Source organism: Panthera tigris, chromosome X (assembly GCF_018350195.1).
Source record: "Panthera tigris isolate Pti1 chromosome X, P.tigris_Pti1_mat1.1, whole genome shotgun sequence".
Classification (NCBI taxonomy): Eukaryota; Metazoa; Chordata; class Mammalia; order Carnivora; family Felidae; genus Panthera; species Panthera tigris.
The window spans coordinates 25,978,678-25,995,630 of record NC_056677.1 but is presented as its reverse complement, the minus strand read 5'-3'; the positions used below and the strand labels follow the sequence as shown (position 1 = coordinate 25,995,630).

The window sequence follows — 16,953 nt, the reverse complement described above, 5'->3', positions numbered from 1 at the left end:
CCCTCAGAGGAAAGAACATGCGGCTCGAAATGTTGTGTCCATTAGGGGAGAAAGTTAACGATGGTTAGTACAGAAAAAGGAAGAAGAAAGCTTGGAGAGGTTATTGGTCTCGTGAAAGTTGAATGAGATATGCAAATCTAATGAACACTGATCAGGAAATTACTCAAATACCTTTAACTTGATAAGGTTCCTTATGACAGCTCTTATTGTATTCTTCCCTGAGAAGGTAAGCAATTATTTGTGAGTCATAATTACAACGTGGAACAAAATGACTAGAACCCTTGGGAATTACCTCGTGATCTGTGATCGAAGCACTTATTCAGCAAATCTATTATCTGCATTTTGCAGGGAGTGGTTTAGCAACCTCTTTCCTTGTAACTGAAGGAGAAGTTGACTGTTAAACCATTCCTAAGTTCTGTTCGACTTCACGCATGATCTGGAAGTCTTTTGTCGACCCGCGAAGCATCTTTCATAGTTGTTTCTCAAGAAGCGGCAAACTTGGCCGATCAACTTTTACACATCACTCTATAAGCAGGATGGGAATCTTCTGAATTTGCACCTCAGCTTACTCAATCAGACCATACTACACCAGAGCTCAGAAAACACAACCCAGGGTCAGCAGGCTTGTGACGTTCATGTCACACACCGAATGATTCATGTCACGCACACAAATGATTGCGATAATATGAAGTCGATTAATTCTTCCCCCACCAATGCAGAAAGATGCCCCTTGGGCAACAGACTCCGAGGGACCAGGAACAGCCCTCAGTAGGTAAAGAAGCCTGCCGGGCTACAGGGACGGCAACGGTGAAGAGTCAAAAGAAAGAGAAGCACAGTAAGGCTGGTTCCTAAAAGGGAAGGCATACCGAACTGAATAATGTAAGGACATGAGTAATAATAGTGAAATGAAACATCAAATACTTTACCCATGTTCACAGTGGGGAGAAGCCGTATCAACTTGAGAACAGTCGCCCCGTTCAGTGTGGCCCCCACAATGCTTAAAGAAGTAGTTGGCCAACGTTCAAGAATAATGAGATTTCACTGCAAACTCAAGACGATCAACATTTCTTAAAGAATTTGAAGATCTGGCAACACTGGGCTTGTGGTACCGCTTGGCTCTAGGCTGTCCCCTTGGCCTGAGTCGGCTCTCCACCTTCTACCTGGCTGGCTCCTGCAGGCACTTGTGTGGGCAATTTTTGAACAGGATTTCCAAAATCAACCCACACTTAGTCAGGACACAGGTCTTCAATGGCCTTTCTTAATTTGGGAAGATGGCAATGATGATTGTGTGTTTTATAGATTAATCAAATCCAGTTAGGCAGACTATCTTACTTATGATTCAGGATTCCTTTACAGACATTTATATGAGAATAGGACAAAGTGAAACCTGCCCGGGGTGATCTAAAGATAAGCAATGTAAGAGACGGTGGTTTGAGCTTGGCAGCTCAAACCTGGCTAAGTCATTAAATAGGATTCAAACTACAAGTGGACAGAAAGCTTTTCAGTTCAGACAAGAGAGACAAGTATCAAAATGCAGGCACAAATGCAGGTTTTAGTCAAGTGGCCAGTTAAGCAGAACTTGGAAGACATGTACTTACTGTATATACAATGAATACATGTAGTATACGCACACATACATATACATACAGAATAATGCACGAAAAAAAGATTTGAAGTCAGTGAAGAGCCAAATAATCATTCAGTATTTACATCAATCTGCTAAGTGAGCCAAATGCCCACCGAAAGCATAAGTTCTTAACCAACAAGCGTTTATTTAAATTACTTTTAAATCATCTTACCAAACTCGGTGCTAGATCACTTTAAGAGCAAGTTTCTTAATTGCACACGACATTAATAAGCAGAGTCCCTTAAATAGCACTCCGTTGTGATAAAACTGCTCTCAGACACGGTAAATAAAAAGAGGAACAGCATTTTCCTGTCACTTTAAGTTGTGAAGCACGGAGAAAACAATCATCTGTTTGTGACGGGCAAAGCATCCGAACTGAAATTTGCGAGTCTTCGGAATCGAATAAAGATGCCGGTAAAAACACAGCAGCGTGACTTTTTCCTAACGTGTTCAGCACCGCCCCCCACCCCACCATGCCGGCCTTCCACCTTCTGCAATTTGTGTGGGAGAGGATGACAGCGCATCATCACGCTAATACTATATTCGTTCTACTGCCCCAAAGGACGCCGTGTTAGGCTACCAAAGCCGTGACACAGCTTTTGCCCCATCCAAGGACGTCCTGCGCCCCGCAGGCCAAATGCTCCTGGGGAAGACCGCAGTAGCGGTCAATGTGGCCACCTGTCCCTGGCTACAGGCGGGCCGCTCTGACGGATGCTCGGCGAGTCCCAGCTCCCTTTGGGGGTGGAGTCCCCCTATGAGTAGGTGATTCGGCTCCACCACCGAGGCCGGGGCTGCTCAACTCGGCCACGGGGGTCGCGAGAGGCCGAGGTCCCCCAGGCCCACGGAGGGCAGCTCCAGCGTGGCGGGTCCCGCTCCGGGGGCCTCGGCCTCCACCCCCTGCCTAGCGACTGGGGCCCGGGGTCGGGGGAGGCGCGGGATGGGGACGCGACAGCCAGCCCCGAGGTCCACGGGCGCCCGCCCCGGCTCAGCGCCTCCTCAAATGTCACCCTGGGCTCACCAAAAAGCGCGTTGAGCTGGTGCCCTGGTCCACTGCCCCCACCAATGGCCCCAAAACTGCTTTCTTCGCGGCTGCCATGAAACCAGCTTCGGGTCAGCGGGCTATCGCGGCCCGTTTCCCGGGAGACGGCGGCGGGCGGGGGAGGGGCAGGTCGCTGGCCGGGCAGGCGAGGCGGCGTGCAACAGCAGAACGCTGGGATCGCGCTCCAGGCAGCCCCTTTACCCGCGCGGAACCTTCTCACCCCGCCCCTTGGGCCCAGGCCCCGCCTCCAACCGCGTTCCCCATGACTCCGGGGGCGTGGCGGGGGGGGGGGCGCGGCCCGCCGGGCCAGCCAATTAGCGAACGCGGAAAGAGGCGGAACGTTCCGACAGTCAGAGGGCGGTGAGACGTCAGGGAGGCGGGGCCTGGGCGCGGCGGAGGCGGTGGCCCGCGCCGCGGATCACGTGGGCTCCTGCGGCCCGGCGGCCGAGCCGGCCTGCCGCAGGGCCGGGGGCGGAGGCCGGTGCTGCCCTTTGGCGGGGAGCGCCACCGGCCCGTGGAAAGGGCACAACCCCCACGCCGCGCCTAGGGGCTTCCCCCCGCGAAAGGTCCCAGAGGACAGGACTGCTTGTTCCCCTGGTGGGCTGTGCAGAGCGCGGCGTGAGTCGCTGTTCAGGCCGACCCGGCCGGGCCTTCCCGCGCTTCCCACGCCCCGCCCACCTCCCCTCTCCTTGCCCTGGATAAGAATTCCCTGCAGGGAACTGGCCCCACGTAGCGTGGCCCCCGGGAGCACGGCTAATCCCTCATCTTCGGCCGCTTTTCAGGGACAAGGAACGCGGAAGTTCTTTCGGTTTAGCATGTAAGGCAAGAGCGCAGAATCGACCTCGGGTCCCTCAATTGACAATCTGGCATCCGGCAACTCCCTGTCCCGAACCGCCCTTGCTCCTCGCTTGACCTCACTCTGGTGTCCCCTCCCTCTCACGCCATTTCCTCTCCCTCCATTAACTGCTCTACATTGCAAAGGGAGAGCAAAGGGGCTCTTTGATTTGACCTTGAATTTACCTTGCCAGGAGAGTTCCGCACGTTTCAGGAGCTTTTCAAACTTTGAATGAAGACCCACCGTGAGAAATAGTTTACGACTCCAGGTGTGTGCGTGCGCATGTGCATAAATTTATTTTCTATGTAATACATATAGATACACATAAATATATTTTCTGTATATTTACATTATTGAAAAAATGTTTCCGAAACAATTTATCCTTCCGTGCTACGCATTCTGTATTGCTTTATTCTATTGCTGATCATGTTATCAATTGAGTAAAGGAGGCAAAACTGAAAGAACAAAGGCCTTTTTTTGGGGGGGGTCTCAGAATTGCAGTTTCGGTGCAGGTTCTGGAGGACTCAGAAAAGGGTCTTGCTCATGTGGGGAAAGCAAGGGGTTTTTACGGGAAAGAAAGAAGGGGTGATTACATGACTTAAGTAAAAGAAAAAAAACCTACTTTGGTGCTGACTGGTGGAGCCACTTCTCATTACTATCTTATTGATTATTTTATTGCTGCTATCAAATAAAACTGTCCCTGGTATGTATTAATTCACTTTGCTGTCCTCATATGATCTGTCAGTTGCTCTCTTTAAACTTTACAATCAACTGCCTGTAAAACAGTTGCTGCTTCTGGCCTAGTTCAAGAGTTCATTGGGAAGAAAAATGCAGCTGCAAAATGGAGAACCTTATGGCCAGAAATTTTACACAATTCCACAGTTCCCTTTTGATCCAAGATTTTTTTTTTTTTTTTTTGAAAATTGTCACAGATCAATACTATTCCCTGGTAGCCAGTTTAAATGTTCTGTTCTGGACCTTAAGTAAGAGGTCTGTTCCAAATCTCATGAACCAGCCCTACTCTTGAAAATGTCAGGGGCGCCTGGGTGGCTCAGTCAGTTGGGCGTCCGACTTCAGCTCAGGTCACGATCTCGAGGTCCGTGAGTTCGAGCCCCGCCCGCATCGGGCTCTGGGCTGATGGCTCAGAGCCTGGAGCCTGCTTCCGATTCTGTGTCTCCCTCTCTCTCTGCCCCTCCCCCGTTCATGCTCTGTCTCTCTCTATCTCAAAAATAAACGTTAAAAAAAATAAATTAAAAAATTAAAAAAAAAAAAATGTCAGTTCAGGGGCGCCTGGGTGGCTCAGTGGGTTAAGCGTCCACTCTCAATCTCAGCTCAGGTCATGATATCACAGTTTGTGAGTCTGAGCCCCACCTATGGCTCAGCGTTAACAGTGAGGAGCCTTCTTGGGATTCTCTCCCTCTCCCCCTCTGTCTCTGCCCCTCCCCCACTCATGCTCCCTCTCAATAAATAAATAAATAAATAAATAAATAACTATTAAAAAAAGAAAATAAGTCACTTCAGTTAAACACTTGTGTCTCGTTTCAGGAAGTGGTCTTCGAGGGGGTTCCCCAAATTAGGCCCATATTGTGCAAGCAGTCAGGTAATTAATAAGAGGCATCTCTACGGAAACAAAAGAAACACAAAGGTTAATGGTTGGAGCGTATTATAAACCCAGTGTCTGCGTCCCGAGTGTGGCCAGTGAGAAGACTTCTAGATGTCAGGCTCAAAGCATCTTCAGAGGGAGTGAGAGCAGGCGGTGGCGATCTGACAGATTTTCCTGGTTTGCAGTCTGAGTATCTCTGGTGATCTTTCTGAGAGGCCCATATAAAGCAACAGGCACGAAGACCGTCTGAACGTGGGCTGTCATGGCAGTTCCTCTGAAGTTTATCTCAAGTTGTCTAGCTTCAGTTTGCACGGCTTCGGGAAAAATGGCGGTTTTAGTTCTCAGCCATTCCAAGTCAAAAGAATGAAAGAAAATTGGAAACCTTGGTTTGGAGAGTCACAGCCAGATATTTGAGGAAACCAGAATTCAGGATACGGCCCAGTTTTGCAGGGAAACAACAAACTGTCAGACGATCAGAACTAGAATCTAACATCCACACGTGTGTGTTATGGGAATACAATTTTTTTCTCTTTTTCAAAAGAAAACCACAGGCCCCAAATGGTGTTGCTTAGGCCGAGTTCCCAAACTGGGGCTTAATACCTAATTTAACCGCAGTTTCAACCTCTCCCAGAAATGTAATCTTAACTGGTCAGTCAGGAATTTTCCAGATCAGCCCACTGAGTCTGTCCTATGGGGCCTCTCTATCCCCCAAAGGAAGATGAATAATCTACATGATAAGACCCCTCTTCTTCTCCCCCACTAAGGGAAAGTGACCTTTCGGGAACAATCCTTTTCATTTACTAATAACTTTCTGGCCCCACCCTCCTTCCTATAAACACTTGCCATTTTGTACAGTTTCTCAAAGCTTCCCTCTACTTGCTAGATGGGATACTGCCTGACTCGGGAAGCATTTAATAAAGTCCATTAAATCTTCAGATTATTTCAGTTGGATTTTATTTTTTAACACTCTCTAAAATCACCATCATTTCCACCAAAGATGGCCAAAGGAATACTAATTTGCAAAATAAGTCCAATTTCAGCACGTTGGCCTGATTATTTTCAAAAGTGTAGCAAGAATAGTGACTGATTATATAGGTTCACTTAAATCTGCTTTGCTGGAACTTTTCTTTTTTTTTTTTTTTTAATTTTTTTTTTCAACGTTTTTTATTTATTTTTGGGACAGAGAGAGACAGAGCATGAACGGGGGAGGGGCAGAGAGAGAGGGAGACACAGAATCGGAAACAGGCTCCAGGCTCCGAGCCATCAGCCCAGAGCCTGACGCGGGGCTCGAACTCACGGACCGCGAGATCGTGACCTGGCTGAAGTCGGATGCTTAACCGACTGCGCCACCCAGGTGCCCCATGCTGGAACTTTTCGTAAGACATTTTAGATTGAACTTTCAACAGCCTCTCCAAGCTAAGGAACCAAGCCAAATACTTGCCATCAGACTTCTGTGTAATTAATAGCTAAGGATTTGGGTGAATTCCTCCCTTTTTGAAGTCCCCCCAAATAGCCTGAGGTTCCTGTGCCTGCCAGGAAGCGACCTTCCATCCTTATCTGGTAAGGCTGCTGGGAACCCTGTAAGCAAAGTGTCAGGATGATTTTTCCAAGGGGCTTCATTGGCTCCAGAAAGTCAGCCTTAGATCCTTCAGGCTGTCTGGTCATATCTGAGTCTATGCATGTCTCTGAAATACGACATTCCAGTCAAAGCGTTGGTAATACAACCAGTGTTTCCAATGCTGTCCTGTTACAAGGAGAACGGATTCTTATTAAATTTATACAAATAGCTATAATTGCCATGAAAACAGGAATACTCACTGAGAGTTTCTAAATTCTGGAAGGATCAGGTAGGGAGAAAAAGATAAATGTTTCAGATCTGTTTACAAAGGAATAGTTTACCAAATTTCTGTAAGTCATAGATAGCCTAAGAGAGAACATTTCTTTAAATCTGGAAGAGAAAACATTAGAAAACCAGCTTCCTCAGTTTATTCAGGCCCGTGTTATTAATTCTTGTTTTTTTTTTGAATCCAGATTTCCCAATAGCTGCAGAAATTCTTATCCAGTTCAGTTTTGTGATCTTAAGGTTATCAGAAACCTGTATTTGTCAAAAGTCCTTTCCATGAATCTCCTTGAAGCTGAAACACATGTGCAAGACCATCAAGAATAAAACAATGACTGTAAATGACAAGAAGACTCAAAATGGCCACAGTTAAAGATCTGTTGGGAGCTCATTATGGTCTACAGCCATAGCACCCTGAGCGCACCCGATCTCGTCTGATCTCGGGAGCTCATTATGATACAATTGAAAAGGAAGTTTGGTTATTTCTGTGACACACAACACGTTAATAATTAGAATTACAAGCAATAACACTGTACCAGGACATATTAAAACTTTAGGAATTTCATATTATTTCCAGAACAGTTACATGAATAGCAATTCACCCATACAATGTAACGTAAGATGGTTTATCCTCACTTAGTACCTGACAATGCTTTGGTAATTTGACAATTCCTTTGGTAATATAATATACCAGATAAATAAGCCTAATTAGTCAAAGAGACTTCATTTAGAATTTGAGTTTGGGGAAGTTTGTGAAAAATATCAGAAGGTTTTAAATTTAAAGCACATAACTAAAGAGGATCCCAGATCATTATAAAATTTAATACTTACCTGTCATCCCAGGCGACGATGAGATCCTAAAGACAAATATAGAGGATTACAAAGTCAGTCGTTAGCGAAAGTTAGCTCTTTTAATACTGGGAAAATTCAGTGTCCTTAAGTAATTAAAGACCTGATAAAGACAAAACAGAAACTTTGATTTTCTTACCTGGATTACATTAAAGACAAAGAAAAACCTTTGTTTATAATTTTATATTAAGAGTAGACCAATAATTTAAGAAAACTTTGGTGTTTTAACAGTGAGACAAAACCAGTTCTAATCTTGTACCATTATACCTTTGACATTAAAACTCACCCATTCCAATCATAGTTCTGACCCTGCATAGACTTTTTTTCAAAGATTCCTTTTTTCACAAACTTTCTATGACGTTCATTCCTACATTCAGATTTTGCCTGATTTCCCTCTTTAAATAACCGGCCTTGCCTTAGGTCAAAAGTTCTTCCTTTTACCTCAAAAAAACCACATCTCCATTTCTAATATCCTTTCCTACCAAAACACATGACATCCTATTTTACTGGCATGTGGAGACGTTTTCTTATTATTTCTAGTAGCTTAAATCATATTTAGCAAAATTCTTAACTTTTAGAGACCTTTTTTTTTTTTTTTTTTTAAGTAATCTCTACACCCGACATGGGGCTCAAACTCACGACCCTGAGATCACAAGTCATATACTCCACCAAATGATCCAGCCAGGCACCCCAGTTTATCTATTTCTAATGAAATTAAGAAGTAAGCAGTTGTGAACTGTTATACTAGCATTCTTTTTTTTTTAATTTTTTTTTTATTTTTAAGCAATCTCTAACCCCAACACGGGGCTCAGATGCACAACCCCAAGACCCAGAGTTGCATACTCCACTGACTGAGCCAGCCAGGCGCCCCTATATCAGCATTCTTTAGGCTGGCAACTTTATGAACACATTTCATAATTTTTAGAAACAAATGCCTTCTTATAGTAAACTTCTCAGTATGGCACAAAACATATTTAGCAATAGACCCAAATATCTTTAGTTTCTCTGTAATAGGAAGTCAAAAGTAAATAAGCTTATGTTCAGTAGTTAATGTTTCAGGATTTCATCTTATTTGGAAATGATCTGGATATTTCAAGACTACCCATTATGTAACTTAATTTAACAAATCCAAAAAGGATTTGGGGAAACTATTTAAGTAGACATAAATATTGCTGAAAAGTTCATTTACAAACTTGTATTTTACTTACATCAATTTAATTCACTTGTTCTTAATAAATATGTTTAGATTAGTCAGGAAAATTTCACAACACACTAAACAGCTAACCATCACCTTTAAGTTACATTTCTTGCTGACCAAGTCTGTAACAGAGATAACATGAGCTAATTTGACTTTTAGCAAACCTAGGGAGAATAATAGTTTTATATTTACTGCTGACAACTCTAAAAACATGCCTGTTTTAATTAAGCCAACCAACTTCAATGAGCTTTTATATATTAAAGATTAATCTTAGATCACATGAACTTGAAATATATTTGGGTTCATTTCTATTGTCTGAGAATTTAATTTATACGAGCACTCATTTTCTTTAAGCCAATTAAACAGAGCTCTTTTATAAATTAATTTCGGCAATACCATTCAGAGGTAGAAAATACTACACATCTATAACACATTGGAACATAAAGACGGACACAAATGGAAACCTTATAGTTATTGTTGTAAAGTTTTTAGCCATGAGGGGCACCTGGCTGGCCCAGTAGGAAGACCGTACGACTCTTATCTTGGGGTCAAGAGTTTGAGCCCACACTGAGCGGAGAGATTGCTTGAAAATAAAATCTTTTTAAAAAAAGTAAGAATTTTTTTAGCCGTGAGGCTGAAAGTAGGATAATTCAGAATTCACTAGTTTAGAAAAGAGCAACTGAGTGCAAACTGTTTTTCTGGGAGATGGAATTAGTTAAGGTTATGTGCTCAGATAGCTAAAACTTTTGCCACTAAATATTTGTGGGGAAGACAATTACCATTGGTATTTATCCTTGCCCAGTAACCTTATGGAAGCTGTGGGCTAGATTTGGGGCAAGGGTGCTTCTACAGCCATTTGTAACTTTAAAAAACTTCTCCCCAACCCCAAGTTTTAGGAATAGAGGATGATCTACACATGAGTTCCCAGAGACGGTTATGAGACTTTTGAGATAAATAGTGGATGTTTGGGATTGGTGAAAAGGGGAGGTTGAAGGATTTTCAGTTGTTTCTAGGCCTTTATTTCTGGTTTTGCAAAGATTTGTAAGATAAGGGCAGTTGCTTTTAATCCTTCAAGGAACTGGGTTGCAATTTAAATGACATTCTAGGTTGATCCACCCATCTGACTACATCATCCTCAGTTTGCTTCTTTCCCTCTGGGTACATAGTTCTAATTTTAACTTAGGGGAGAGGCCTTAAAAAAAATTCTTATCAGGTGCTGAATATCAGCTTCCAATCTGGCCAACTTTGGACTACAGGGCCACTGTAAAATAAATTCTTGCCAGTTTTGAGTTTTATGCTTTGGATGTAAGACGAGTCCCCAAAGAGGGTGCAAAGATACTACCTTCCCAAGATCTAGAGTCACTCCCAAAGATAGCCGAAAGAAAGAAATGACAACCTGCATGCCACAGCAAGGCAGACAAAACGAGTCAAGCAGGAAGATAGTGGCTATTTCTCCTGAGCGACAGGGTCTCAATGGCCTTCAGCTCAAAATGCCAAAGTGGCACACTCCGGGGAGACTTGCTCTGAACCCTTTCAGTCTCCTTCAGTCTTAAAGAAGTTTGACTACCCAGAAGCTAAGTTAAATTTTCTATGTGCTGTGCCACTATTTCCAAAAATATTTCCCTCTTTTGAGGGAAAGAGATGTGTGCTGATACCTCCCCCAAAAATTGAGGTCTAACAGGTGAATGGGGTCTGTAGGGACCAGAAGGAATTGATGAGTGCTGTAAGGGCCCCAGCTGAAAAGAAACGGGTAAAAATTTTAAAACTGTCATGGGATATTACACACTCCCACAGCTTGTAGTGTTCGGTACTCTGGGGAAGGCGGGGAGGCAGGTGGGTGGGGTTTAAAACTGACAGTGTTGTTCCCACGTCTAGAGGGGGAAAGGGAGTGGGAGATACAGGCTTCCAGTTATGGAATGAGTAAGTCATGGGAATAAAAGGCACAGCACAGGGAATACAGTCCGTGGTGTTATAAGAGTGTTGTCTCGTGACACAGGGTAGCTACACTTGTGATGAGCATAGCATAACGTATAAACCTGTTGAATCACTGGTTTACTCATGTAAACTCATGTAACATTGTGTGTCAGCTGTACTAAAAAAAAAAAAAACAGAGAGAGAGAGAGAGAGAGAGCTCATCTCACCTCATTCCCAGTAACATCTACTTCCCCTGAAGTATTGGGTAGAATTAACGGGAAGATCCCCTTTTGTCCTGGGAGCTGCGCTTTTCGGTCATATGAGTATTAGTTCCCCTGCTGTTTGTGCCCTTCGAGGGGAAAGTGCTCGTAGGCTGTTGGAGCCAATGCTGTCTCACAGGTAACAAAGTTGGAGTTAAATTAAAAAAAAAAAAAGTTAAAAAAATGGGTTTTCACGATTAATTTTGTCAATACCAAAGTATTGTTTACAAGTTTTTCTCTAATCTATCATGATAATTAAAAACCAGATTCGTTTGGCCACTGATTACATCGTTGCTTTGTTTCTCCAATCTATAGTCTTTTGGAAACCCTGAGGCGCAGTTTTATGTAAATCTTCAGCGAGCTTAAAAGCTTCTGTTTTACCTACAGCTTTTCACTTAGCAAAATCAACAGGCTCTGTCCGGCCTGCTTTTCCCATTCATTCCCTTACGTGACCTTCATTTACAAGCATGCGTAGAAGTTGATAAAGGTCAGAATTACCAGGTTTACGGGTCTGAATAACTAAAGCGAATCCCCTAGCAAATCCTTGAAGAGGGTCTTCAAGGGCATGGGGAAAGTCCTTGGCAGTAAGTAGTTCATGGTCGTGCCTTGGTCCACGGAGTATAAATGACTGATAAAGTCTTAGAGCGTCCTTCATTGGGTTTAAGTTTAGAAGGAGTTCAGATCGCTGGAGGGTCTAGAGGAACCTCCGGGTTGATATTAGAGAAGGGAAGTTCTGTGCAACTAGGATCGCCAGGGGGAGAGCAGGAGGGAGAAGGTGGAAGACAAGCAATGGGTGTAGCGTTTCTCAGAAGCTCCTTGAGCTTAGATCCTCGCTGAGAGAGGTCAGAGTCAGCTTTAGAAAGTTTAGGTAATTTCGTTCCTGAGGAAGCAGGTTTAGAATCATTTGATTGGTCAGAGGCCTCCAAATACGAAGGGAACTATGCTTCTACTCAAGCTGCTTGGTTTTTTCTTTTTCCAGTTGTGCCCGCAAATAAACTAATTTTGGAATCTCCAAAGATCCCCGAGTGGCCACTGTAATGACAAGTCAGTGATCCCACAAGACAGAAACTTACAAAAAATGGACCTATAACAGACACCCAGCTGGCGTTCCAGTCAGGGGCTGCTCTCCAGCAGCAATTTTCCAAACCAAAGGCCCCGCTGAGTATGCACCGGGCAGATGAGAGTAACTCTGTAGTTCAGACAGACAGACAGACACAAGCCCACATAGGTAAGACAGACACCCAAAACCTGGGCCTAAGCGTCAACTGAAAAGAGGGAGGTTGGGGCATTCGTGGCTCGCTCAGTCAAGTTAGAGCCCCATGTTGGGTGGAGAGATTACTGAAAAAAAATTATGATAATCGTGAGGTTCAGAACTGAGAGGACTCACCGGCAGAACCCCGAACCGCCTGCTTAGGCAGGTACCATGTTCGAATCCAACGGCAGTCCCAGAATCAGAATGGTACATCGCTTCAGATCCCCTGCTGTTCTGATACCATTTATGTTGACTGAGAAAAGGAGGCAAAACTGAAAAAGAAGAAAGGCCTTCGTTTGTGATCTCAGAATTGCGATTCGGGCACACAGATTCCAGAGGACTGAGAAGAGTGTCTTGCTTATGTGGGGAAAGCAAGAGGCTTTAATAGGAAAGAAGCAAGAGGTCATTACATGATTTAGATAAAGAAGAGAAAAAAAACCCCAGCTATTCGGGTGCTGACCGGTGGAGTCGCTTCTGATTACTATTGTTTTGATTATTAGTGCGATGAAACAAAACTACAAAAAAGTAGTTAACTTTACTGCCCTCATATAATCCGAATGCCACTTACTCTGTTGAAATTTTATGAGCAATTGCTTGTAAAAGAATTGTCACCTCTTGTCCCGTTGGACAGTTCCTCAGCTGGAAAGCAAAATGGAGCTTCAAAACTGAGTCTCTTCCGTCCAGAAACTTTATACAATTCTACACTTTTTAAAAGACGCTGATTGAAAATCACCAGGGTAATTATGCAAACCACTAGGCTATCAATTTCAAAGGCACTCTATTGTCACCCTCTCATTTCTTTCCATCCTTTTCCCTAATCTCTCGGTGTTCTGGAACATCATTTCTATTTTTTTCCCCCTCTGGCCCTTACTCTACAACACACTCTCTTATCCATCTCTGTGTGTGTAGTTTAACCACGTTTGCTCTGGAAGGAAATTGTCCTGTACTCTGTGTAGACATCACTCTGGTGTTCTATGTGATGCCTGCTTATAGAAATGCTGACTTGATAACTACTGATAAACTGGCCTGCTTAGGAGAGGAGGGCAGATGAATCAGTATTTCTGAATTTCCTGGAAGAAGACACAGACAGGCATTCAGGCCAATGTAAAGGAAGTAGGCTAACTGGCCTCTGAATACCATGAAAGGCATTAATTAAATGATATAGATAAGGATCTCCTTGATTCTGGAAGGCAGTAAAAAGGAAGCCACCAAACCTACCATATCAATCCATTAAAAAAAAAAAAAGTGACCGGGGCACCTGGGTGGCTCAGTTGGTTAAGTGGCCAACTTTGGCTCAGGTCTCGGTCCCATGGTTCGTGAGTTCCGAGCCGCACATCGGGCTCTTTGCTGTCAGTACGGAACCCATTTCGGGTCATCTGTCCCCTTTTCTCTCTGCCCCTCTCCCGCTCACACGTTCTCTTTCTCCCTCTCAAAAAGAAATAAACATTAAAAAAAAAAAAGTGACTGACATCGTTCTAACTTTCACACAGTCCTGACCCTCAGATTCTCACAGGACAGGGTCACACACTTCTAAGCTCCCTCTTGGAGTTCAGGGAAAGTCAAAGGGAAGAGTCTTAAACAGAAGACTCTAGCTCAGTGTATCTAATCTCCACACCCTAAATATTTACTCTGAGCCTCCTAGTCCTGTTTCGTCGTATCCAACTGGAATGACCCCCATTTCTCTGCTCTTTCTCATCCCTTCAAGCCCTGGCTGCAGTCTGAAAACTCACATTTATTCAAAGGTACAAACTAACCAAGAGATAGTCTGCTTTCATTTTCCATACTATCCCTGAGGCAGAGTTGGAAATAACAACGGGGCACGTGTGTTCCGGGGAGCGTGAAGTGACGCGTCTGAGACTCGCCCGCCTTCTGTGGCAGAACCGGAACTAGAATTTCCGTCTCCTGACATCAAGCCCACTGCCCTTTTGTGGCCGTCTGAGGGAAGGGCAGCCAGGAAAATAGATAAAAACGAAGAAGGTAGGATGCTGGTCCACCTCGAGCTCCCCGTGACCCATTCCAGACCTGAAAGTAAAGCAGTGGGAGAAACACTGGATTGGACAGCTAAGGAGCTCCTTGGTCTGATCTTGGCCTTGCCATTCAACACTTGATCTTCCTGACCTGGAATAACTAATTTTCCCCCCTGGCTTCCTCTTGCTCATCGGTCAAACAGGGAAAATGTCATTGACCTGGATGGCATGATGTGTGAAACCACTCTACAAGCGAATGATTTAAGTAGCTTGAGTTTTCTCAAGTTCATCGTGATGATTTCGGGCCGGTAGGGCAAGAAATCAACGTCAACTCCCATTTGGAGAGACTCTTGGGGTTTCAATTATTCCCCCTCTGGTGTTTCCTGTTAATTTACACAGAATTTATGTAAGCAGAAAGACTACATTGCCGTAGAGATTCTTTTGTGGGGGGGGGGGGAGGAGGATCCAGTCATGTTTCTTGGCCTTCTCATATTTGCCTTATTTTTTCTAGTCTACTTGGAAAGCTAGCTCCTTAATCTCTTCTTGCTATTCGAACGATGACTGGGATAGGGACCGACATGGACATGGAAAAGATAACATGGAAAGTTACTGAAGGAAAGGATTACAGTAAATAGGTCAGGCATTCCTTTATTTTATGGGACTGGGATGACTTAGGCAGATATAAGAAGTGATTTGCCCAAGATAGCAGAGGGAGTTAAAGACAGATTAAGAACTTAAATACAGTTGATTTAAAAAAGCCAAATTAGGACGCTTCCTCACCCCCCATGCAGACTGGAGAATCCACTCACGTGCATGTTAATAATCCAGGTGTAGCGACCTAAAAATTATGCATCACTCTCTGCAGTGTTGCAAGTGTAATAGAATTAGGATATGGCAACGATTCTCAAACTCTACCTATATCAGAACCACCTACAGGACTTGTTAAAACCCAGGATGCTGGGCCCCAATCCCAGAGTTTCTGGTTTAGTAGGTGAGGTCTGATAATTTGCATTTCTAACACCCTCCCAGGTGATGCTGGCCAATGGACCATGAATATGCTGGAATGTCTATTTTTCTAGAACTTGGCGAAACTGTGGTAAGAGAATCTTTTGACTTGTGTTAGTGACTTTTTCTCCCAAATATTAGTTCTTTGTTAACAAATAATCCACTCAGCATACCGGTAGGGGCGTCTGGGTGGCTCAGTCGGTTGAGCATCCGACTCTTGATGTTGGCTCCGGTCATGATTTCAAACCCCATATCAGGCTCTCGCTGGCAACGTGGAACCTGCTTGGGATTCTCTCTCTTCCTCTCTCTGTGACCCTCCTCCGCTCTCTCTCTCTCTCTCTCTCTCTCTCTCTTAAAATAAATAAATAAATAAACATTAAAAAAGAATACTGGTGGAGAAAGGCTTTAGGCAGACATTCTCAGTTATCAGTCTGTCGCCTAGGGCACTTGTTCCAGACGCAGGTTCCTGCTACTTTCTCCCTCCCCACCCCCTCGGAATGCAACAAGCGAGGCTCCTTGATGCCTCGGGTTTTGTCCTGATCATTATTTTAGCACTAGGGGCTGGGTGTTCTATAAGCAACTGCTGAGCGAGTGAAGGAATGAATTAATCAATCAACGGAATCATACCTTCTGGTAATAATGTCAACCGGGCTGTACCCTCCCGCATGTCTTTTATTGTTTTCAAGTTTGACTGCAGGCTTTGCCGCCAGATACAAAAAGGCATACAGCTGTCACAAGGAGGGCACTGCACACAAAGTCTCAGCTGTAAACACCACTTCAAAATATAAACTCGCTCTTTGGAATGCATTGTGTCAAAGGCTTCCCATATGAGTACCGTTGTTATAAAACGGCGACATTTCCTTTGATAAGCAGACAAAACGCACCCGTTATCTTACACACATTTCCATCTCCTTGTAGCAATTCCCGTCTCTACCTGCACTACTCTCATCCACCCAGGCACAGGCCACTTCTATTCCTTCACAAGGGCGGAGGAGACTGGGCTTGGGCCGTGTGACTTGCATGGCCATCAGCAAACGTGGTGCGGAGACTTGATAGGTGATGTACAAAAGTGAGCCCTTCCTCCTTGGAACCCAGCTGCCATGCTTTAAGAAAGCCAGTCTAACCGGCTAGCAGATGAGAAACTCCGCACTCTCGCTGACCAACGCCAACTTCCGGAAGTGTGAATGAAACCGTCTTGGATGTTTCCATTTCGGCCCCAGGAGAGCTCCCATCTGTTTGCAGCCGCTGAATGAGCGACCCAGGTGAATGAATGACCTTGGTCAATATCGCCCGGAGGAGGGAAACCACCCAGCCGAGCGCAGATAGTACACAGAATTGTGGCACATAATAAATGGTTATTGTTTGGAGACGCTTGGTTTTGGAGTCGTTTGTCGTGCAGCAACAGGGGGATGACACAACGAGTACGTGTTGGTGTGATCTCCATTCCTCACAGAATTTAGCGTTTGGTCATATGTGGTTACAGCCCAGACACTGGGTCTTTTGGAACGATCACCACATGAATATCCACAAATGTTCTCATTTGCCAAACATGTTTGGAAAACCT

The 16,953-nt window shown here is 44.4% G+C and overlaps 1 protein-coding gene and 1 long non-coding RNA gene across 3 annotated transcripts in view; one reads left to right on the top strand and one right to left on the bottom strand.

Moving 5' to 3' along the window:
- GK (glycerol kinase) overlaps nucleotides 1-2,808 on the bottom strand; it is a 75,387-nt gene extending 72,579 nt beyond the window's left edge. For both annotated transcript variants that reach the window (XM_042975006.1, XM_042975007.1), the window contains exon 1: nucleotides 2,646-2,808. In XM_042975006.1, coding sequence (XP_042830940.1) covers nucleotides 2,646-2,723 — 78 coding nt within the window. In that variant the 5' untranslated portion in view covers nucleotides 2,724-2,808. The remainder of the gene's footprint in view (nucleotides 1-2,645) is intronic.
- A 313-nt stretch (nucleotides 2,809-3,121) lies between these two features.
- On the top strand, nucleotides 3,122-16,724 carry LOC107179892. The gene is made up of 3 exons (XR_006213449.1): nucleotides 3,122-3,769; nucleotides 15,414-15,480; nucleotides 16,308-16,724. It is a non-coding gene; the product is annotated as an uncharacterized LOC107179892 (long non-coding RNA).
- The last annotated feature ends 229 nt before the right edge of the window (nucleotides 16,725-16,953 follow it).